The sequence below is a fragment of the Diadema antillarum genome, unplaced genomic scaffold (assembly GCF_040938485.1).
Source record: "Diadema antillarum isolate AM-2024a unplaced genomic scaffold, OU_Dant_1.0 seq00000368_RagTag, whole genome shotgun sequence".
Classification (NCBI taxonomy): domain Eukaryota; kingdom Metazoa; phylum Echinodermata; class Echinoidea; order Diadematoida; family Diadematidae; genus Diadema; species Diadema antillarum.
In genome coordinates, this window is record NW_027271369.1 from 3,353,150 (window position 1) to 3,378,050 (window position 24,901).

Genomic DNA, 24,901 nt, shown 5'->3' on the forward strand with positions numbered 1-24,901 from the left:
TCTTTTTATTTTTCTTATATCGTTGTACTCATGTGACATCATACACTAGTCTTCTCCTCCAGCAGTGATTGTACAGATATTTCAAAAATTCGTAACTTTTGAACGGATTGTCGGATTTTCCCCAAACTTTCACTGATGTGTTCTACTAACATTGTTGCCTTCAATCAATCCACATGTATATGGAGGTGAACTTGTCCTTTAAGTGTACCACACTTAATTAAAAAAAAAAAAATGATGACACACGCAAATTCTCTCTAAAACTTGAAGGTAGTTTTCAAACATAGCGTGACGTTTTCAACACTGAAATCGTTAAAATTTTCATTTACATAATGGTTTGGCACATGTGGATCAAAGTAAAAATGTGCGTGAAAAGTTCCAATCATCATATTATCTGAGAGGGAGAATGAAAACGCCAGTCTGTGCTACATCAGTGGATGTCACCGCTAGCGTCCATAGCATGGTACAAGTCATACCAGAGGTTCCCCGACTTTTTCAGCGACCTGTGGGCAGAAATGCAAAGGGATATATAGATATCAATGAACATACAACCAGAAATGATAACTGAATGACTAAATAGTGATGTGCAAAGACGGAGGAGACAGAGTGTGGGAAGGTGAAACACAGTCGCCCGTTTCGAGTTTTTGGAGTTTTTTTTTTTCTTTTTCTTTTCTTTTCTTTTTTTTTTTTTTTTGGGGGGGGTCTCCTCTCACTGATAAGGAAGAGTATGATAAGCGATCTGTCTCATTATGATCACTACTATACTTTTATATGTAATAGAAGCAAAAATGGTAGTCATTTGGAAAGCCCTTTTTGCCCCATTTTCTAAGACTGAAAAAATCTTACCCTACTGCAAGTGTCCTATATCTATTATAGGCATGAATAGGAGTAAAGTCCGTTTTCACAAAAGTCATTAAAATAAAGAGGAACTTCCAAATATTACATGAGCAAGAATTTTTCTCATTTCGTTGGGTTCTTATGGACCACGAGTGTCTTCGTAAAGAAACAGGAGATCGTCTTCTTGTTTCCATCTCTCTTTCCAGAATATCATTTCTACCATTCTACCACCAGTAATGCTTTGCCATTTCGTTTTCTTTATAAAAAGTTTTGAGCACGTTTCCTGAGGTGAGAAGGTGTATTACTTACCTTAGAATGTCTGCTAAAGCCGTCCAGAATGGCTTCTTGATGTATGGAATGCCATGCTTCTTACACAGAGACTCCACGTGAGGCTGGATTTTGTGAAGATTGTGTCTCGGCATAGTGGGAAATAAGCTGGAATGAACAGCGTATAGAGAAATACGATCTTTCCTTTATTTTGATTAATAGAGGAAAATGAGTCTTCAGAGGAGTAATTGGGTGGTCTTGAAAACAACCTGGTTGGGTTAGCATGTTATTTACATTCACACCATTTTAACTGTCAGATTTTAATATTCTGCTATTCTGTTATCATTTTTACTATCAGAATATTATAGACTAACTGATAGTGTGCCCTTAGAATAAATTAATGTAATATGCAGTAATATACGGGATTGGAGAGATGAAAATGCAGAATCAGAGATAGGGACAAGGACAGAGACAAAGACCTGTACTTGAGGTTTTGAAAGATAATACTTACTGATGCTCAACTTGGTAGTTAAGATGCCCAGTAAACCAATCGATGAATAGGGATGAGTTCAAATTGCAGGTTGCGTGCATCTACAGAGAAGATAAACGAAACACAAGCACAGTAAAAAGAAAAATGAATACATTGTGTACATGAGTCACCGCTTCAATATTAACGGGGTCCTAAAATCGAGAAACAATTCTAAAGGGTTCGTTGTAAATCTTTGAAATTTTCGAAAAGACAAAAGGACGCAAAGTCAACAATTGTCAACTGAACTGCTGTAGAAAGAATCTACAGCTTTCACCGGCATATCTTTTGTAGTTTTTCTTCATAATTCTCTGTCCTTTATCGGGAGGGGGTACACTCGTGAAGACATCCCCTTGGGAAGTTCTTGGCTCACCTGAAGGCGGACCCAGTGCCTGCTGTCATCGTCGTGTTCGACAGCCATCGGAATGTGATTCGCCTGACTCACCCATACGAACCATGTGCTCTGAATTACTCTGGGAAAGAAAAAAGCAGGAACGATAAATAGTTCGTAAGTCAGTTCTCTGCACCCGCGCGTAGACAAGATCATGCAGGAACCATTATAGAGACTGAGTCTACCACATCATTCAGCCCTTCCTTTTGAAAATTGTTGATTTCAGCAGAGGTCAGTCATGAATGAAATACTTTTAAGATTTTTTTTTTTTTTCGGCATGAAGATCACGGTTGTGATCACGGTTAATTCCCCTAGACTTCATTAGACATCAGTTTCAAACATGTAAATCAATGATTGAATGAGATGGGGTATTAATCTGTAGATTCTGAGTTAGAGATGCATTCCTACTTCATGGAAACTTTACTAAAAAAGACTGAAAAAGACAATACGTGGTGTTGATACGAAGTCCTTGTGAGGTAAATCATGAACCTTTCTAGTTTCATAAAAACAAAATTTGGTGGAGAAAAAAACAAACAAAAGAACATATATGTAAATGATCAGCATGGTATCCAAATGACATCACCTACCTAGAAAGTTCCAGGAGGAGAAATGAGCCAATGAATCCAAGATAAGGGTTGTACAAGTAGAACAGGCGAACAAAGAACAAAACCATAAACGTCAATTCCTGCATGTGGTAGGGAAAACATGGAAACATTAACATTTTGCTCTTTATTAGCTTTAAACTATTACAGCGGATAACGATCGAATAAAGAACACTCACGCAGACTCACAGCATTCCCCCCTCATAGGTTGCTGCGAATTCTCGCAGTGAGTGGCAAATCCATCGAATTTTGATTAACTTGATAGTACGGTAAAAGCTCAGTTCGTGTACAAAGTGCACAGTAGTAGTATCATAACATTAGTAATTTTGCGGTGTGGGTTTTGTCCACTGACGACCATACAAAACAAGGTGCCCAGGACGGTATCGATGATTATTACAATAGAAACCGTGATATCAATTGTAGTAGCAGTAACAGTACCTAGAAGTGATGACACAGATGATAGTGATAGCAATGATGATAGTAACGGTAATAGCATAGCCTTTAAATGATTACACATATTAGTTATCCCTTTTCATACTTGAGTCAAGAGAGACAAAGTTGCTAAAAAAACCCTGACAACCTCACACAGTAGGCAGTAAGCGAACCAAGGCGTCTCTTTAATAAGAGTTTCTCACACCTTCCACTATACCTCGTTATTCTATTCCGTCCCACCGTGGTGTATCGCGCGCCGTGGGCAAAACGCGTCTTGTTCGCTCGGAAATTCTTGCAATCTTACAATTTCGACAAGTTACCCTACAACAAAAATGGAAATGTTACTTGAGAAACCTCTTACCAGCCATTCCTTCCGCTTAATGACGTACCGGAAAAACTCGAACGTGTAGTAGAGCGGGATCAGGAATAGTGGCAAAACTGAAAGGTAAGTCATAATAAGGATAAAGTCAAGTATTGCGTAAATGACCAAGAACATTGAGAAAGCTGAGTCACTTCTAACGTTTACTAACCTGTCGGAGATCATTCTATCCCAGGAATTCCGTAAAGAGGGGGCGCCTTTACAAAACTAAATGGGAGGGGGGCGCACGCGCCCCCCATTTTTTTTTTATATTTCTTTTGTTTTGGCACAAAATAAGTGGGGGGGGGGGGGCGTGCCTGGTGGCGCGCTCCCCCCTCGATTCGCCTTTATGGTATGATGCTTTCAAAGGGAAACGGACACAGGATTTAAGAGGGCGCTGTTCGCATTGACCAGCTCTTATGATTCCTAATTCGTCGTTGCTCCTGGTTTATTCTGCCTATTGCACGCGGATCCTTCAAAGACAAAGTTTGCTTGCTGACGGAAACTTTACATTGTCGATCTTCGTAATGAAGATGGTGGCAATCGTCAGCCAGAGCCTTCAGCCATTCAACAGCGCCCTCATGAATCCTGGATTCGTTTATGATTCTACTATTCTACTGATGCCAAAATATTCATGAAAATTAAAACCGTGGAAAACGCAGAGGGTAATAACGGCTCTTGGAACTGGAAGCTGGTGTATAATGCATGTACTTAAGATGGTTAGAATCTATAAACATTCTTGCGCAGGTGAGATATATATACCATACAAAGAGCTAAGCATAACCACTGCACTGCAAAATGAACATAACATAGCAGAGCCTACATCGAGATTGCCGGGCTCACAAAGTGAGGAGGTGATGGTATTGACTCACGGAAAGGGAAATACTTGTGTTGATGTTGGTAAGGCATGAATCCTTCCTTTGACTCCGCCACTTCCCTGGGAATTGTCTCACCGAGCAAGAAGAATATCTCCATCTTGATATCAGGGTCCTTGTTGATCTACGAAGCAGTGACCACGATACCAAGAACAACGATGATCATAAATGCAGAGTCCATCATTATCATTACGCCAATCATTATTATCATATTCCCTATTGTTATTGCTATCATGTCTACATTCACTTTGCCAGCCTTAATCTTAAGTCTTTTTCACAGCTCCTGTAGAACATACCATTTCCAGTAACTCCTTCAAACACACGTAACATGCAGAACCTTCGAGAGATAACATTTCTTGGCACAATCCCAGTATAAAAAATGAAGAGTTTTTCGTGACATTCTCCGAGAGGAAAAGAAGGACACTTACCACGTTGGGCTTTGCGTGGTGCTGGTAATGGCGATATTTCCACCATGATGCAGGAGCGCCCTGTATGTGAGCGTAATACAAGGTAAGTAAAAAAGATAATTTCAAGGTAACTGAGTAGAAAAAAAAATAGTCCTCGAAGAGCTAATGGTAAAAATAAAAGTGATTTGCCAATTTTTACTAGAAAGAGAAATTATATAAGAATAATTCACCCACAACTTATACTGCAAATTCTGCAAGCACAAAAATTATCTTCTCATACGGACAAAGAATATCCCGATAATTGTGGGAATTTAGGGCGAAATTTGTGATAATATACCTGCTTCCAAAGTCCAGTTGGCTTTACTGCTTCACAGTGGGTTACAGTTTCACACATTCACATTATACCATGCACCAAGATATATACAAGTATGGTTTGCTAAATTCTAAGGCATATTACCCGCAGAAGAAACATACGATAAGTCTGAAATGGTAGTTGTCCTCTTGAGATCCTAAGACCAATACAAAATGAAATGCATCTCTTCCTAAACGATTTGTTTTGAAGTTTTCGATTTTGATTTGCATTTGAATTTGATTTGCATTTGATTACTGAAACTGCACCGGTTGTTCGAGAACCCTCTGTTATCATCCAAATTATAAGTCTGTTATTGACTTGTTCTTCATATCCAGTGAAATGGTATTTGCATGCAAATGAGTAACGAAATCATTTGGATGCTGCTAACCTGGATTCCGTTAAAAACAAGAATCTGTACGATATGGTTTAGCTTGCTGGACTTGAAGACGGACAGGTGGCCGAAGTCGTGGTTGAGCCACGCCCCCTGTGTCTGGCTTGTCCCCATGAACAGCGCCGCCAAGATAAACGTGAAGAAGTTGGCGCCAAAATAGCGGATGGACGCATACGCCATGATTTCTAACGCAATGATGTGGAGGAGTTGGAAAGCGTAGAACCAGAAGCTGGGCTTGTACAGACCCTTGATATTGATGAAGAACAACAAAGTACGTGTATCACTATTACATATTGTTGATGTTCTTTATTGTGATTGAAAAAATTATCTTTCCATTAACATTTAATTTCGTAACACCTTTGCAAAACATTCAATGTCATCTTGGTGGGCATATACGTCAATTCCATTTGTGATTTTATGAAAAAAAAAAACCGCAGGTGGCCTCAGAACTGGCAATGATACATTAAGGAGAGAAACTAGAAGGCCCCTATTCTTATCTGTTCTTGATATCTCTCGTAGGCCGTTTAATTAACGACTACCGTCCATATATAGTAACTTGTAAGCTTTATTGTAAGCCGGTACCGTTTACAATATGCTTATCTGCATTAAAATATGCCACGTATTAAATGCTGTAACTGTACAGAAACTAATTTTGCATAATGTTATTGGCAAATTGCTTTTCGAGTGAACCACGTCTTGCAAGATCCGCTTTTCAGTAGATAACTATTGCTATGTTATACTGTTTGTCACCAATGAAAAGTATACAATTATGTTTCTCATTATGTAATCATTCGTTTAAATTGTTAAACAATATGAACTGTCAAATGTATACTTTGTATCATGTTTTACTTTTGTTGGATGGAAATAAAATATAATTGAATTGAAAAACAAAAACAACAACCCTAAAATGAACACTGGCTAAGGCAATGCTCATGCGAAAACTTATTGTTGTGCCCTTTAACACCGACGTCACAATGCACCGATTCGTGCACAAATCGTACATTATAAACTGGCAATGATCAAACGATTACGTAATACCAGAGATATAGAGACCTCTAATGGCAAAATAAGGTTTCTTAGTTCCCAGGCGTTTTTTTTTAAATGTGCGTGTGTGTGTGTGTGTGTGTGTGTGTATGTGTGTATGTGTTTGTTTGTTTTTTCTTACTTAAGTAGCCATTACAACTATTATTCTACTTTTCCCCCATGTTAGCCTTTAAAGAAAATAATGTCATTGTTATCCTTTGCTTTCATTTGACTTTGCTCAAAATATCATCGTTACAATAATCCAGGTTTTCTTCTTTTGGCAAAAGTTGCCATGGAGACGTATATACGTATGAATAGATGTATCTCATCTATTAACCATTCTCTTTGAGAGTTCCCGAAGTTCCGTGAAATCCTCTGCCAGCTGGGACGGCTCGTAGACATCCAGGTGTCCGATACGATACATCTTGAGGTACTTATTGACAAGACGACGATCGCGATGAAAGGCCCCGAAAGCGTCCTACGAGAAAAAGACCACATTGCAACATACGTACACTGTCATATACAGATTGTAAAGAGACATATTATTTGATTTTACCATAGATAAAGATTGTGATGCCATATCTCGAGCCTTAGTGTATAGGCACATGCAATGTTATAACGTTGTGCACTTGCTTACACGTATAACACACATACAGTCACACACACACACGCACACACACACATGAAACCCAACATCGTGCTGTGTATGAGATATTTCATGTACGTATTTGTAGTTATTTTATTGTACAATCCCAATTATGCTTTATCAACTGCTTATAGGCCTACAAAATTATTATTACTACTATGTGATCATTTTGCATTATTTTGGATACGGAAAATACACTGAAATGAAATGAAATGAAATGAAATGAAATTGAAATAACAACATTGCTATCTCTCACGCCTCCTCGATATTCATTATGCTCACTGTTCATCAGCACACCTACTCATTGTTTTCCTCTTTTTTCTTTCTTCTCTTCAGATACAGATCATTCTATCTATAAATGATTATCATAGCCATTTTATATTAGAGTACACCTTCTTACTTTCTAATGTGCAATGTCATGCTTTTTCATTTCATTGCTTAACCAATATAACGTAAAAAGCCGGTGAAACTAAGATACAAGCCTCAAGAACAGTAACAAACATAATTACATAAAGGAATACAATGTAATTTAATATTCACGTTGCAAAATGACCTCTGTACTATAAGAATAACGCAAGCAATCTTTATATATACTTTTAAACCAGGGCTTTAATAGGACTGCTGGAATTGACAATATGACTTAAAGACCGCAATTCTCCCTATAGTCTAGCAGCCAGAAAGGGTCCCCGTGCACCCCCCCCCCCCCCCTAAAACAAAATTCTACGATGTGTCCGAAGATCGTCAGAACCTGTTTTTTCCGAATCCGGTTGTCGCCAGCGGAAAAAAAGGTTGCGCGCGCGTCTAATTTGCATATTTCTAAGATGGCCGCCGCCCGTTGCTAGGAGACGGATTATTTTTGAATAACTTTAGTTAGGAATATCAAATTGCCATAAAAATGGTATCATTTTGAAGAGAATTAAATTTCCTACATGTTGATACCCTATTTGATTGGATAAATAGTTGTTGTCATGAGATATTAAGGAAGGAATTGTGTTTTTTAAACATTTTTCCCGAAAAATACGGAATTCGGTAATAATGTTCTTTTCCATACATTTAATATGCGTTTATAAATAACATTTGAATTTTCCTAAAATTATCCCCCAAACATAAGTATCATCATGTGAACACGGCTTTCCAACACACTAATTCCTTTCAAAGTTACACGACATCAAAGGGGATATGGTTCAATAGGTTTTACAGCAATATTTAAGGGTTATAATGTCTCCGCGCGCAATTACGTATGTTCTGTTTATGGGGTTTGTTGATGATCACTGCTATCTCTTGATCAAATCTCATTAGGGGGGGGGGTGCACGGGGACCCTTTCTGGCTGCTAGACTACTATCGCACATAGCCGATATCAGGCGCTATCACCTAGCGATACCGATATCTGATCGATCGCTTTTTGGGACGTACATACTTCCGGTTTTGCGGTTCTGGAAAATCGTACCAAAGATTCTACGTAGTGTAGGATCTTTGATCGTCCATTCCTTTCTGGAAATGTCTCGAACAAAATAAACGCGAGTTTCACTTCAGATCGAAGTGGTCTTTCCTGCGAAGCATATTTTCCACGCTCTCCGCTGAACTTTGTCTGTTAAAAACTTCACCCACGTCACGTCCTTCATCTATGGATATTTTCCATAATTTCGTCGTTTGGCATCATCGCCCCAGCATTGGGCCGCTTCGCAGAAGAATCCCATTTATCAAATGTAAAGTTACAGATTAGGAAATAACTCTATTATTCTCGAGATTATAAAGCAGAATTTGATACGATCTATGAATACTATACTAGTATATAGCTAGTACTTCGGCGTTCAATGTGCATACATTGGCACATCGGCGTACATTGGCACATCGGCGTACATTTACACATCGCGCGTTCATGACCGGAAGTTTATATCCCAAGAATTAAAGGTTAAAAAAAATTAGAGCGCCACACGCGTTCAGATTCGGAGAGCTATATGCGATATGGGGAATTTCAATAGGAAAGAGAACACTAGAAAGGGAATCGACGAACACATAAAGAGCATAATCATAGAAACGAGCTATGCGGCAAAAGCAGCCAGCCATCGATCTAACAAATTGCTATCGCTTCAAAACAAGACATTGTCGCGACCACATTCTCCGTCGGATTATGTTATTTACATACTCCTAGCATTGATAATCACGTATGACTTCTGTCTGGCGTGGCGCACTTTAGAACAATCAACCTTGAGATAAGTGAGATAAGTGTCAAGCACTGGCGTGATGTTACTGATTTAATAGTGATTTCCGATTTATCCGGTGTTGTATATAGGCGTCGCATGGAGCTAAAGAGATGGGTCGCTGTCTAACGAGTTCGGAAGATCTGCTCATCCGCAACTCCTGTTACTGGTTAAAATTGAAAGTGAAAGGACCTAACTATTTATATAGCTTCTCTCAATGCAGATGGTTTCGGGACACAATGATCTTCAGACTGATGCAGGCGTTATACTGTCCCAAAATCGAGCCAATATGGACACACGTCCCCGATTACGGAAATGCTCAGAAATCCTGCCCTGATCGTGAAAACATTAGATCATCCACCACATTCGTATTAGTCTGGTAGGAATGGGGGGTCCCCATGCACCCCCCGAACACATTTTTTTAACTTACTTTTTTGTAACCTTTAGGGTGTCTAGTTAATGATTTTTTTTTGTTCCCAAGAAAAAATCGTGTCCCATGGGGGTCATTGGCGGTCATCTTGGCAGCCATCTTGGATTTTCAGGGAAAATCATTATTTTCTATAACTTTTGAACTACACAGCATAAAATTAGAAATAAAGCATTTCTTCAGGGTAAATGTGATACGAGGAATCGATTGCAATGGTTATTTACACGATTAAAGCAAGTTTGAAACAAGAAAAGCCTAAAAATATGCAAATTTCGGTGTCATTTTCGCCGAAAAATACCCAAATAGTTTAACTTTTCAATTACACAACATACAGGGACAAATAAAACAGTACTCCAGAGTTAATACGGCACGAGAAATCGTGTGAGATCGTTATTTACATGATTAAATCAAGTTACATACAAGAAAAGTCCAAAAATGCGAGGAAAACCAGTGTCGTTTACTCTAGAAATATTCCCAAGTAGGACATATACATATACATGACAATCTCATACCTCCTAAGAGTAAACTAACTACTTTTTCTTAACAGTCTGGTAGAAATGGGGGGGGGGGGTCCCATGCAGCCTCCTTTTTGTATCCCTTAGGGTGTCTATTTGATTTTTTTTGTTTGTTTACAAGTAAAAATCATGTCACATGGGGGTCATTGGCAGCCATCTTGGATTTGCGAGGAATAGCATTAATTTCTGTAACTTTTGAACTTTCCAACATACAAGGACATATAAATAATATCTCCAGGGTAGATTTGGCATGAGGAATCGATTGAGATGGTTATTTACATGATTAAAACAAGTATGATACATGAAAAATCCAAAAATGCGAAAAAAACAATGTCGTTTACTCTGGAAATTGCCCAAATAGTCCATATACATACATGACAATATTATATACCTCATGATTGACTAACCACTACAGTCTTAATAGTCTTGTAGGAATGGGGGATCCCCATGCACCCCTCAGGGTGTCTATTTGATTTTTTTTTTGTTTCCAAGTAAACATGGGGGGGGGGGTCATTGGCGGCCATTTTTGATTTGAGAGGAAAGTCAGTAAATTCTGTAACTTTTGAACTTTACAACATACAGAGATAAACATAACATTTCTTCAGGGTAACTGTGTCATGAAAAATCGATTGAGATGGTTATTTATATGATTAAAGCAAGTTTGATACAAGAAAGGCCAAAATACGAAAGATTTGGTGTCATTACACTGTAGACTACCCCAAATCCGTATACATACATGACAGACTACCTAAAAAAATGACTTAGCACTTTGTCTTTAGATCATAGCTCAAATATGGTGTTTTGTGTATTAAAAAAAAAAGATGCAACATGCAACTCTAAGCATTTTGACGCCTCACTTGTTGAAATCAAATGAAAAATGTAAGCACGATGGCAATTCATATGCAGATACCCCTAAAATAGCAGATCAAAAGAGGTGAACATACAAATTTTGATCACAACATGTGAAAGTGACGAATCAACAAAATTCAAACCTAAAATATAATTGAACACTTTTTGTGTGCATCTGTTATTTCATTTAATTTTGTATTTGAAGAGTTTGAGTAAGGGTATTTTTATAAAGGAAATCACTGTGCCAAAATGCTCTGTCGGTTTCACCAATTTAGGTGCCAGATTGTTATCATTAAAACTTATTTAAGATTAAGTTAAAAATGGTTCATTCAAACGTATTTGTTTAAAGCCTTCCTGTCTGAAAAAAAAATATCAATTTTACTTGACAGCCAGAAATCCACTCTATATGTATAATATATATATATATATATATATATATATATATATATATATATATATATAATATATATATATATATAATATAAATATATATATATATATATATATATATATATATATTATAAATATTATATATATATATATATATATATATATATGTATATATATTTGCCGTTTTAGTTATTCATACATATAAAGTATGGAATTAACGCATATCGAAAAAAAGTAAGACAATATGACTTTACTTTGTCTAAAGTATTCTGAATTCTCATCCTGTGCATTCATACAAACCACAGATGCGGTAAGCGATATGTTAGCTTCTGGTTTTACACTTCTGTAATTTCCAGTCATCATCAATACGATCATTGTAATCAATATCTGGCTCCTACTCTTCATCCTCCTCTGTCTACGCAGTAACTTTCTGAAGCAAGTCAATGAGGGAAGGGGAAGGATAGGGCCACTTGGCCACACCGGATCCATGATACCGAAGGCTGTCTTCTGCCACCTTTGTCCAGGATGAACGAGGTAGCGCACCAGAAGATTGGCTAGTCAGATCGCTTGAAGATGGCAGGGTGGTACCCGTCGTTCACACATTGAAAGTGTGAAATAAGGTTGCCTCTGCCAGGTGGGAGCAAGGAGAAATCCACCTTGGATTTGGTCATCAGTTGCTCGCCCTGTCCCACCATCTGTTTCAGCATAATAATAAGGTCTTATTTACCCAGGGTAGCCTCTTCAGTGTTGCCACTGCTCTACCAGAGGGCCCTGCTATTATTATTACCCTAGCGTTGCCAGGTACCCATTTATACACCTGGGTCGAGAGGGACATTGTGGGTAAAAACATCTTGTCCAAGGATGTAAGCACTGGGCGGGATTCGAACTCACGGTGCTCCGTTTGGGAGTCGGGAGTCTTATCCACTATGCCACAGCGCCCCCACACATGATGTGGGCATGATGCTGCGAACGCCATTATAATAGACTTCTCCCGGGCCTTGCTATACATTTTAGGCATGTGAATGCTTCAATGTCATCTGTCACCTCTGGCTCCACAGACCACCCATCACCAAGATTTGTAAGGAAAAAACACTCATCTTGGCATATTGTAAAGTCGTATTCGGAGTAAGCATGGTGCAAGAAGATCAAGAAAATGCCTGTGTCTGGTTTCCTTACCACAGCTGCTTTGCACCCAAGCTTAATAGTGGAATACTCGAGGTAGGGCGCTACCCTGGTGTCCTTCAATCTTTAATATGATATAATACTGAGCAACTTATTAGATTTCACTGAAATACTTCTGAAATCATCATATCAAACAACTCTCACCTGAATGCTATGTGGGTGGCTTTGTAGATTCTTTAGGAGTCCAACTTTTCCCAACCCATGAAGGCACTTTAATTGTTACATCTTCCCCGGTGAAAAAATTTATACAGTCCAAGTATTTTGGTACAGTAATGAGCTCCCGTTGATTCTATATGCAAGTTAATTGACATTCACAACCTGGCAATACGTGACCGTCCGTTTTAAAAGATACTACATTGTAGAATGGATTAAGCATGGACCAAGGGGATCAAGAAAATGTGTGTCTGTATTCCTCGCCAAAGCTACCTTGTATCCAAGCTTAGCAGCGCACTTGAGGTAGAGCACGACCCTGGTGTCCGTCTCCTTATACTGGTTAGACAGTCACTCATGGATATTGCACCATTGTCTCCTGGAACATGACATTGTGTAAACAAAAGGAATGTATAACAGAAATCACATTCTCTGAAGCTTAAGTGATTCCTGTTACATTCTTTTTGTTCACCCAATCATCCCAGGGGACAAAAAGCTCTGTCCATGAGCTGCTGTCTAACCAGGAGAAGGACACCAGGGTAGCGCCCTACCTCGAGTATTCCACTATTAAGCTTGGGTGCAAAGCAGCTGTGGTAAGGAAACCAGCCACAGGCATTTTCTTGATCTTCTTGCACCATGCTTACTCCGTCACCCTCACTATCTTTCTTGATAAATGGACTGTCGAGCATTGCCAGATTGTGAATGTCGTTGAACTGGCATACAGAATCAAAGGGAGCTGGCTACTGTACAATATACTTGGACGACATGTGTTTACGGGGGAAGATGTAACAAGTGCCTTCAAGAGTAGGGGCAAAGTCGGACCCCTATTAACGAATCTACAAAGCCACCCCATGTAACACACAGCATTCAGGTGAGAGTAGGATATGACATTATGATTTCTGCAATATTTTACTGAAATGTGGTAAATTGTTCAATATTACATTATAATGAACACTGCTGAAATCTTAGAACATGACTTTAAAATGTGCCAATGTTTTTATCCCCCACTTAAATCTTGGTGATGGGTGGTCTGTGGAGCCAATAAGAGGTGACAGAAGACATTGGAGCATTCACATGCCTAATGTATGACCAAGGAGGTATGGCTTCTCTCATATAAACCTCCTTGGTATGACCATAAGAGCTGGAGAAGTCTATTTACAGCAGCATCATCCAAAGTAAATGATGGGAGAGGGCGAACAAATGACGACAAACTCCAATGTGGATTTCTTCATGCTCCCACCTTGCAGGGGCAACTTTATCCCACACATTAAATGTGCGACCCTTTGCCTTGCCATCTTAAAAAGGGCTGACCAACCAATCTTCTTATGCTCTATGACCACTTTGAACCTGGGCAAGGATAGCAGAAGATAGCCTTTGTTATGATGGAGCCAGTGTGGTCAAGTGGCCCTTTCTTTCCGACCTTCCTCATTGACTTGCTTCAGAAAATTACTGAGGAGATGAAGGAGGATGAAGAAGAGGAGCCAGACATTGATTACAATGATCGTTTTGATGATGACTAGAAATTAAAGAAGTGTGAAATTAAAAGCTGATATATCGCATAACCGCTTCTGTGGTTTGTACAGTTACACAGGATGAGAATTCAGAATACTTTTAGGAAAGTGAAGTCATATTGTGTTTCTTTATTTTTTCAATATACGTTAATTCCGTACTTCATGGAAAGCATATACACATGTCACAGATGTTAAAATATATAGATGATGACTGGCGGCGGAGGGAACATACCCAATATTCCACCCGAAGGGTTTGAAATGCTGTTGAAGGAGGTTATAAGTGTGGTGTGGTCCTAGGCCTTAATTCTGTCATTTGTTACGTGAAAATGTTTTCCCGTGGAAGAACATTACAAGAATGTTCGCCCATGGGCGAACATAACGAATGTACCTCCATCACGTGACTGTGTTCAGCCAATCACTAATCGGTATTTGACTAACCCATTTAAAATATCATTTTGTCTTTTGAAAGTAGCTTGAATATTGTGTCTTGTATCAGACAACTTTTCACCGAATTCGAAAGAAAACTTAATTCCAATCAATGTGAACTTGAATTGAATGTATACAGGATGTAAGCACAAAAGCGATTCATATGCAAATATTTCTAAATTGAAGTAGCAGCAATCCACATTGATTTACAGTCCCTATTCACAGGGTAGATTTTCGGCTGTCAAATGAAAATTGTCTCTTTGTTTTCGGACAATAAGCTTTCAACAAATGCATTTGAATGAATTGCTTTTTTAACCTGAGTATAAATTAAAAATATTTTGGCATCTAAATTTTTGAAATCGGCACAAGATTTTGGCACAGTGATTGTTTCCTTGAAAAAATCCCAACTCAAACTCGTTTTCATTTCATTCATTCATTCATTCATTCATTCATTCATTTCATTCATTTATTTTTCATTTCCAACAAAAACATATAAATATATTACAGAAATTGAATACAGTACATAAATTTCACCATAATACAAAATAAAGGATAAGTTTACAGAAAAATTGTAAGTATACGAAAATGTTGGAAATGGGGAGGAATGCTAAAAAGCTCGGTTTGTAGGATACATTCCCCCCACACGTAATACAAGAAATTATATGATCGATTGACTGATATACATTGAAAATGGATGAAACAGAGAAAAACCTATAATTATGTCAAGACAGTTGAAGAGGTCTACTTATATGCCGTTGATGTTTTAACGCATGTATATTAAACGCTACCATGTGTCATGAATCTTTCAAGATAATGGCCTCCTACGTTCACTTCACTTCACACATGCATGCATGTTCACATGTATGCTTTTTTATTTTCATTTCCAATCAATATACACAGGTAATACACAATGAAACGAAATTGAACGCGCACAAAGAATGTTAAATTACAGTTCAAGTTTTATCTTTGTCCATTAGTCGCTTTCACGTGCTGTGATCAACATCATTATCATGTGTCACCTCCTTTTTAGGGTAGTTGCATATGAATTACCATAGTGCTTAAATTCTTATTCGATTTCACCAAGTGAGGGGATAACAATGCTTGAAATTAATTTTCTCTTAAGATTTTATTCAATGTTTTTGACACAAAACAAAAAAGGCCTATTTGGGCAATGATCAAAAGACAAAGTTGTTAGTCACTTTGTGAGGTATACAATTTGTCATGTATGTAGCAACTATTTGGGTACTTTTCGGTGTAACCGATATAGAATTTTTCATATTTTGGACTTTTCTTGTATGAGACGTTTTTTAATCATGAAAATAACCATCTCGCTCGATTCCTCATGTCACATTTACCCTGAAGAAATGTTTTATTATTCCTTGTATGTTGGAAAGTTCAAAAGTTATAGAAATTAATGATTTTCCTTGGAAATTCAAGATGGCCGCCAATAACTCCCATGTGACACGATTTTTACTTGAAACAAAAAAAAAAGATCATCAAATAGACACCCTAAGGGATACAAAAAGGAGGGTGCATGGGACCCCTCCCCCATTTCTACCAGACTGTTAAGAAAAAGTGGTTAGTCACTCTTTGGTGGTATGAGATTGTCATGTACATGTATATGGACTACTTGGGAATATTTCTAGAGTAAACGACAATGGTTTTCCTCGCATTTTTGGACTTTTCTTGTATGTAACTTGATTTAATTATGTAAATAACTATCTCAAACGATTCCTCATGCCGTATTAACTCTGGAGTACTGTTTTGTTTTTCCCTGTATGTTGTGTAATTGAAAAGTTAAACTATTTGGGTATTTTTCGGCGAAAATGACACCGAAATTTGCATGCTTTTAGGCTTTTCTTGTTTCAAACTTGCTTTAATCATGTAAATAACCATTGCAATCGATTCCTCGTGTCACATTTACCCTGAAGAAATGCTTTATTTCTAATTTTATGCTGTGTACTTCAAAAGTTATGGAAAATAATGATTTTCCCTGAAAATTCAAGATGGCTGCCAAGATGGCCGCCAATGACCCCCATGGGACACGATTTTTTCTTGGGAACAAAAAAATTCATTAACTAGACACCCTAAAGGTTACAAAAAAGTAAGTTAAAAAAATGTGTTCGGGGGGTGCATGGGGACCCCCCATTCCTACCAGACTATATGACCGCCGGTGGAGTTTCAAAGATTTCTCTCTAGAAGAAACTCTTGAGAGATGGCAAAATCTTCTTGTATTTCTTGTATAAGCCATTACGTATCCTTAGTTTGTCCTTCGAGCAAACTTCTTGATTCATACTTCATGTCGCCTTCTGGCGTGATTCGGGTGCCATCATGTGACTTTCAAATCTGTTGGCATCGTGATATTCGCTTCGGTTGTTGGTTGTCTGTCGACCAATTTCGGGGTCAACTTAGCAAGAAATTGAAAATTCCGTAATCGTATTGCCATCTTGTGTCAATATCGGGACAGTGTGACGCCACCCCACGATGGCAGACACGAATGGAGGGGATGGAATGAGAAGTAGATAATTTTCAAAGTTTCCATATAGCAACCATGTGTTACTACTTTTTCCTGCACGACAACTGCATTTTTAGCTCAAGAGATCTATTTCGTAAACAACACTTTGCAATTTACTGCAACTTTTACAGCAATTGAAATTGCCACGGCAACAACTAAAACGCTCACGTTGATTTATTGTTGCCACTTTGGCACTTCATGATGTTTGTAATTATTGTAGGTTAAAGTTATTGCAGAGTCTTTCATGAAACAGGTACCTTCCTTACTGGTATAATGGATGGCTTCATAAGTCTGTACTAGATGTGTGTGCTGGGCACGCTATAGATATTGACTTTACTATAGCAGAGGGCTGACCAATCAACTCTAACTGTCGTCTCTCTCTAAATAATATCTGCTATTCCAATGCTCAATATCAAGGATGCAAGTACAAACACGCCATGGGGGTGGTCTTGAACAAATGAATTTTCATCCCAGTCCACCAGTCCTGATCCAGGCACCGAGCGAATTGAAATGACCAAAGAAGTGACCAGAATAAAAAGCTGTGTGACTTTTCACGGTCAATGAATGTTAGCTATGTTGGGTCAAATATTCGACAAAAGGTTTTTCGTGCCGCCATTATGACGGAGGACAATGTGTGATGGCTATAAATAATAAAAGGTTTGATTTTATTGTGGACACAGTTCCCTGGGAGATAGATTTTCGAATCAAGGGGTCAATTTTCTTTCATTATTACCCGGCCTTATTGAAATCATTTCGCTCAGATAAAGTACCAGGTGATCTCCTACAATGATTTCTCTTAAAAGAGATATCTTCTTTCTGATAGTTTTCAGGGGCGGATCCAGGAATTCCGTAAAGAGGGGGCGCGTTTACAAAATTAAAGGGGGGCCGCACGCACCCCTCCCCCATTTTTTTCTATTTATTTCTTTTGTTTCAACAAAAAATAAAGGGGGGGGGCGTGCGCCGGTTGCGGTCCTCCCTGGATCCGCCACTGGTTTTGATGTTGGTATTCATTAAACTTTGAATTTTGCCTTTCTTTAAAAACTCTTAGAAGAATCTATACATACCTTGTTGCTTGATTTCACTCCGTATATTAAAATCAAGTTAGACGCAGAGTAACGATGAATTTATTTTACTGTTCACTTGCCCTGGTGCTTTAATTTTTGGCCATACCTATAGCCAAGCGCAATTTTTGCCAAAGTTATTGTTAGTTAAGCAGCTAAAGAGAATTCTGAACCTCGTGGCTCTTGAGATAGACGAGGAGCGACGAGAGCAAATTTGTGTGCGAGAATGATAGAGAGAGGGGGGGGGGGGGTGGAGAGAGAGGGAGAACGCACGAATGAGAGAATGCGTGTATGCTCATATAAATCACCCATAATTGTGCTAATTATTACGTAAGAAACACCGGATGAAATAGAAGAGGGGAGTCCAGAGTTCATATTGCCGAAAAATGATATTGCAATGTAACATTTTTCTCATGTTTCACGATGTTTCCTTGGATGAATCGATGAACTCTGACAATGTAATGAATGACTGAACATTCTGAATTAATGGAGTATGAAGATAAATGCACTCAGAGGTATCTGAGCCTCTCCGTAAATAGTGTGTCTGATTATTTACAACGAAGTGAGCGTTGTGGTAAATAGTGATTGATGTGTAGCTGTAAGACTATTTGATATCAAACAATAATGGAGAGACAATTAGAATATCTTTCACGTCATTCACAATACATCATGGATTTCGACAAAATCGTCACCATTCTAATCACTAATTTCAATTTTTGGACTATAAGACTAAAGATGATTAACGTTTTCCTCCTAAAATTATATTTTGTGTAATGATCATTAGCTGTCTTGAATGTTAAACAGGAAATGCAATCGTCTGATTGATTCAAAGAAATAGGGAAACTAACCGGAAATATAATGAATGAAAATGAGCAAAGAAAATGGGATTCCATCGGCATGGAACCCATTTTTTTTTTTTTTTTTTTTTGGGGGGGAGGGCTCATTTTCATTCCTATTTTGATTGCTTACATACACGCCACATATTACTTGCACATTACAAACACACACTTACACACACATAAATATGCATATATGTATATAATATTTATATTATATATATATAAATATATATATATATATACATATATATATATATATATATATTTAATATAACAATATACATATATATATGTATATATAATATAACATTATACATACATATATATATATATATATATATATATGATTATATACAATATGTCCCCCAAAAAAATTACAATCCACTTTTCGCATTGATAACACCCAATATGATAAAACCGTCTAAATGCCACTTCAGGGTCTTAAAATATAACATCTTAGCTCTATTTTGCAGAAAATCCCATAGCATTCAATTTGGTTAAGCGGTCACAAAGAAATGTGGATTGTTGTAAAGCATGTCATGGGTCTGATTCTTCCAAGTTTAGCACTTGGATGCTCTTGGAAATGCAAATTAATGTGTGAACACAATAGACAGAACTTGGAGGGAAGTGATTTCTGACATGCTCTACAAAATTCCTCATTTCTCTTTGACCACTGAAGCAAATCGAATGGGGTTTTCTGTAAGATGTGGACAATGAGTTATAGTTTCATACCCTGAAATTGAATTTGGATTGATGCATTATTTTTAAAGCTATCGTTGTGGAGGGTACCGTTGTATTTTTATTTTTTATTTCTTTTTTTTTTTTTGGGGGGGGGGACATACGGTATATTAATCAAAATATGAAAGTAATACGTCGGTGTGTAATAAATAGATATCAAGAGTAAAAACTTGGAGTCAAATAAAAACACCGCAGGAGCTAAAAAAAAGAAAGAAAGAAAAGAAAAGAAATTGGCTCCTGCGGTGTTTTATTTGACTCCTAAGTTTTTGCTCTTGATATATATATATATATATATATATATGAGGTACGCGGCTGGTTGTTATTCATAACTCTCTGCCCCAAAAAGGAACGTGCGCATAAAGAGTTGAAGGGTTGGTCCGTCGGGTATTCGAGCTTGGGTCTGCCTGAATCGCTATGACGTCTCCGTGGCCGAGCGGTTAAGGCGTTGGCGTTCCATGCCAAAGACCCGGGTTCGATCCCCGGCGGAGACCAATTTTTCAACTCTTGCGCTTTTCCAAAAAGGAGGAACAGTAAGAGGAATAATGATGTCTAAGCTACGCACCGATTTCTCCTTCCTTTCTCATATCTTACATATATATATATATATATATATATATATATATATATATATATATATATATAAATATATATATATATATATATATATATATATGCCTAAGATACATGCAAACACAAAACATGAAGATACATATATCAAGACCCTCGCAATAGCATTCATTCGTGGTTAAACCTTATGATTAAAAGGAAATTTATCTCAAATGAAAATATATATTTTGTGGATTCAGTGACTACAGAAACATTGGTAGTACACATCAGTGAAATTTGGGAAAATTGGATAATCTTTTCAAAAGTTTTAGTTAAATCCACATACCGTCATCGCTGGATAGGAACACTTCGGGATGTCACATTAGGGCAACAATACATTACCAGACGGGAAGAGATGTCCACAAAACTTCATTCTTTATCAAAAGTACACATTCCTTCGACTTGTTACTGACGTGTTAAGTGTGATAATGATTATCCCTGCCTTCTGCCTATGAAAGAGGTAGGCCTAAGTCAAGTGATCTTTCATTATGCCAGAAAAATAAAGAAAAATAAATTCACTTTCTATTTCCTTTAACACGTCTTTGTACACACTATTTCATGTGTCGTATTATTTTCAATAAAACACATCCATGAAATGTACAACTTGTCCTTCAGGATTTCCTTACCGAAGCATCCTGGCCGGCATAGTGGCTGATCACTCGTCGTCCACCTGGATGTTTGTTGCTCCACTTCGTGATGTCGTAGACCTCGCCGTCGATCACCAGCCACTTGTCGTCGGGCGTCGCGTGCTGCCGTACCTCGTCCCACGTGTAAATGACGTCGCCATCTGCCGCGGTCGATGACGGGCAATTCATCCTTTCGTCTTTGCACATTTTATTCTAGAGGATTTAAAAATCAAGTTGATAATTTATATGCAAAAAGGAAAAAAAGTTAAAGATTTAAGTTTCGTCGCAAACTTGTTTACTACTCGGATCACTCCCTCGTAAAAGACTATTTCTGCATGGGCAGAAAACACACATTGTGTAGGATACGTCTTTCAATACCATGCAGGATGCCTATACTGTGCATGAGAGATGTTGACCGTACGCTAACAATAACGACGTAACCATGAAAATCACAAAGCGTGAGGCGAACTGACCACCGTAAAACCTGGGAGGTGGTTCTCTCTTCCACCTCTCTGGTAAAAACCAGTCATTTTGATTTGCTACCCACGGTCGCGCCATTCTTTGTCCACTAGTACATTGTCGATCTTTTATGCAGCGTATAGAGAAATTAGTCTGCGGTCTGAGACGGTTACAGCACAGTTACAGAAATCACATTTTAATCATTGAAACAGTAAAGAACAAGAAGAAACAACATAAGAGATGAAAGTGCACAGAAGAAAAATATGACTATTCATGTCGAAAGAGACGAACGGGATAATGAGGACCTCCTACCCCCCCCCCCCCCCCCCCCCCACAAAAAAAAAATGAAAAAGACAAAGAGAAAGAACAGAGAGAAGATGACAGAGATCACAGGGAGAATTACAGGATATAATGAGAGAGGTTTAACGCCAGGAGGTGAACGATGACGCAAATACGAAACATAACAAAAGAACGAATTTATTTATACTGGTTCGAGGATTCCGTGAGGCGCAATGATTTGAAACCGCGTTAGTCAACTCCGACGCTGATGTTGGCAACAACGAAAATTATTAGGTCTACATGGAATTCGGCAGCTGGATGCTATTTGCATGTTTGTTTGGTTTTTTTTATTATTATTCAATTTCTTTTAAATGCTTCTATAGAAAATCGTTCATATACAGCTTTTCTCCATACATACGATTTCATTTTGTGATGTCAGCGGTCAGATTCTTTGGACTCTTTGTGCTCCGCCCTCAACACCATGCCCGGCCGAGGTCAGACAAATCGTACGATGTTTGTAACCGCGCGCATGCCTACGTGTCCGTATCACTCACGAAAACAAGGAATTTACTCGTTTTGGACAGGGAGGGTGCCAATATCTTTTGAATTTCATCATTAATTTGCGCGAGAAAATAAGACAACACACAACCAAAAATAGCATAGAGTCAGAAATCAAGTTAGAGTATCACATCTGTATCTGCACCTGCGTCATTGATTAAAGAAATTATGCAATTATTTGCATATATCCCTGACACCTTAACCTTGCTCACACATGTGGACGCTCGATGGGTTGTCTGATGAGACTACTGCATGTTGTTGAAGGGGTTGATCTAAATTAGACAAAAGTTGCAAAAATACGTGATCAAAACATGACATACTCTCTTTGATAGGTAGAATTTTTACTGAGTCTACTCACGTGGGAAGATTTTAGCTCTTTTCTTTGGTCGCAAATCAATCGCTGCAGACGATTCTCACCATTTCTTCTCGGTCTCAGGTAGAAGAAAGATATAAACACACAATCATCACAATCACGAACGAGGGAGCATTTGTGGGTTGAATTTTTGCAGATGGAGAAGGGGGAAACAAACTCTAAACAGTGGAGCAGTAGAGACCTAGACGCGAGGAAATTAGCATAACATTTGATTACCATATTCATAAAGGCTATGATTATAATCACAAAGTGCACTGCTCACGCAGTGCCTGTATGCTCGAGCTGGCTACTCGATGCGTGCGCATCTAACCCATGCGGCCAACCACCGCCGGTTTGCGGGTTCGTCGAACAGCTATGGAAAGCCAAGTGTGAAAAAGTTGAGATTCACTGGTGCAAACTCTTCGATCTATTGAAGGTGAAACATAATAGTTCTCAAATGCCCGCTGAACTGTCGATTTGTAATCGTACACATAATGCATTAAAAAAAATGTGTTAGATAATGTTGTAATAACACGATTTCAATTAGATGACGACGAAAATGTAGCATGGAGGACGTGTAGTCTAAAAGGCTCGCAGGAAGTACTATACATCAGAGCATATCCGATCATAATAGTAGAGCGAATTTATCAATTTTTAAAAAATAATCATTAGCTCGATAATCGACAAATCGGCTCACAGCAGTGTCCACCGATCTTCCGCGCTAGAGTGAATCGCATGCAGCTTGTTGGAAAATACGATTGCTTTGGCACGATTAATCATCACGTATAATGTTCGACCTACCCATATGGGGGGGGGGGGGGGGGGGGGGAGGGCCTTTCACGAATATGTCGTATGCATGGGATCAAAATTAGTTTGCACTCTTTATCTTTAAAAAAAATCCAAAACGACTCATATCCTGGCAAATCGCATCAGTCAGACAAATTTATTGCAAGCAAATTCAAAAGAGCCGAAGATGAATTCGTGAGCTCTTCTATAAGAACTATATGTCTTTAATAGCTTCAAGTGACAATGTACTATCCCAAACCCAGTAGGCGGTGTTAAAAAGTAGAAGGCCCTACTAGGACTTATGGATACGATAGTTTGTTGATGCTCTATCAGTTTCACTGACTTTTATTCTTTTTCAGAAGTGTAATGCCAAAATATAAGTCATAGTTAATTTGTTGCGTGTTCATCAGTGATTTTCATACAGTGTCATAATTATCATAATTGTCACCGAATTTCACCTCCACATTGTTTGTGACAATTAAAGCTCTCGTTCTTTATTGTTTGTGGTGAGTTCATGAAACATTGAATTTCAGACGATGAGAAGATAACATTTCCATAAAGAACGCGATTAATGCTCTCAACAAGCTCACAGTTTGTTTTTGTTTTGAAATTTTAGTTTGGGATTATGTTGTGGTATGGTCTATTTCATTCACTTTATGGGCCTGTTTGCTTCTACGTCATTTATCTTTTCGCTTTATTATAAAAGTCGTGGTTGCTTTGCTGTTGTTGGGTAAATACAGCGTTCTGCTGAAAACTATAGGGCCTACGTTATCACTGGATGCTCAGAAAAACATATGAAATACATGGATTTCAGATTAATCCTATGATTTGATCCGTATCTGATCGGCACATCCTTTTCTGTATTGACTGCTTACAAAGTATCGTGTATATTCCTTGTCAATGAAGTCCCTTCTATTTCCAAGTGGCTGATTTATGTGGATATAATGACAACCAAAAGATGGCAAAAATGTTTACTCCACTCATGTTCCTACACATGTCAAATGAAATGAAATGAAGTAAAATAAACAATAGAAAAATATAATTAATTAGATTAATGCCTGATCATGCCCGACTGGGATGTTCATCTGAATGATTTTGCCAAACTTGAAAACTACAAGAAATCATTCTCCAGATTCTTATAGCTTATATAATGTCGTCCTCTCACGCGCTGTAGACATAATAAATCCCGTCTTTGTGATATCATTGAAACTTATCTCTCGACTTTATTGCTGTTTTTGTTTATGGAGGGAATTATAACTCGCCGATTGCTGAAAAGACGATCAGTTGGTGTTTGTTTGATTTCGGGAGTCGTTTTTATCTCCTTTA

The 24,901-nt window shown here is 38.1% G+C and overlaps 1 protein-coding gene and 1 non-coding gene across 2 annotated transcripts; one reads left to right on the top strand and one right to left on the bottom strand.

Moving 5' to 3' along the window:
• Window positions 1-398: 398 nt before the first annotated feature.
• On the bottom strand, window positions 399-22,961 carry LOC139731303 (acyl-CoA (8-3)-desaturase-like). The gene is made up of 12 exons (XM_071642191.1): window positions 22,796-22,961; window positions 21,142-21,354; window positions 6,796-6,936; window positions 5,433-5,681; window positions 4,714-4,773; window positions 4,283-4,409; window positions 3,414-3,490; window positions 2,606-2,703; window positions 2,001-2,100; window positions 1,613-1,692; window positions 1,144-1,269; window positions 399-500 (listed from the first exon to the last, which is right to left on the bottom strand). The coding sequence occupies exons 2-12, from the start codon at window positions 21,346-21,348 to the stop codon at window positions 428-430; spliced, it is 1,338 nt and encodes a 445-aa protein (XP_071498292.1). The 5' UTR covers window positions 21,349-21,354; window positions 22,796-22,961; the 3' UTR covers window positions 399-427.
• Window positions 20,329-20,400, top strand: Trnag-ucc (transfer RNA glycine (anticodon UCC)). The gene has a single exon. It is a non-coding gene; the product is annotated as a tRNA-Gly (tRNA).
• Window positions 22,962-24,901: the final 1,940 nt, after the last annotated feature.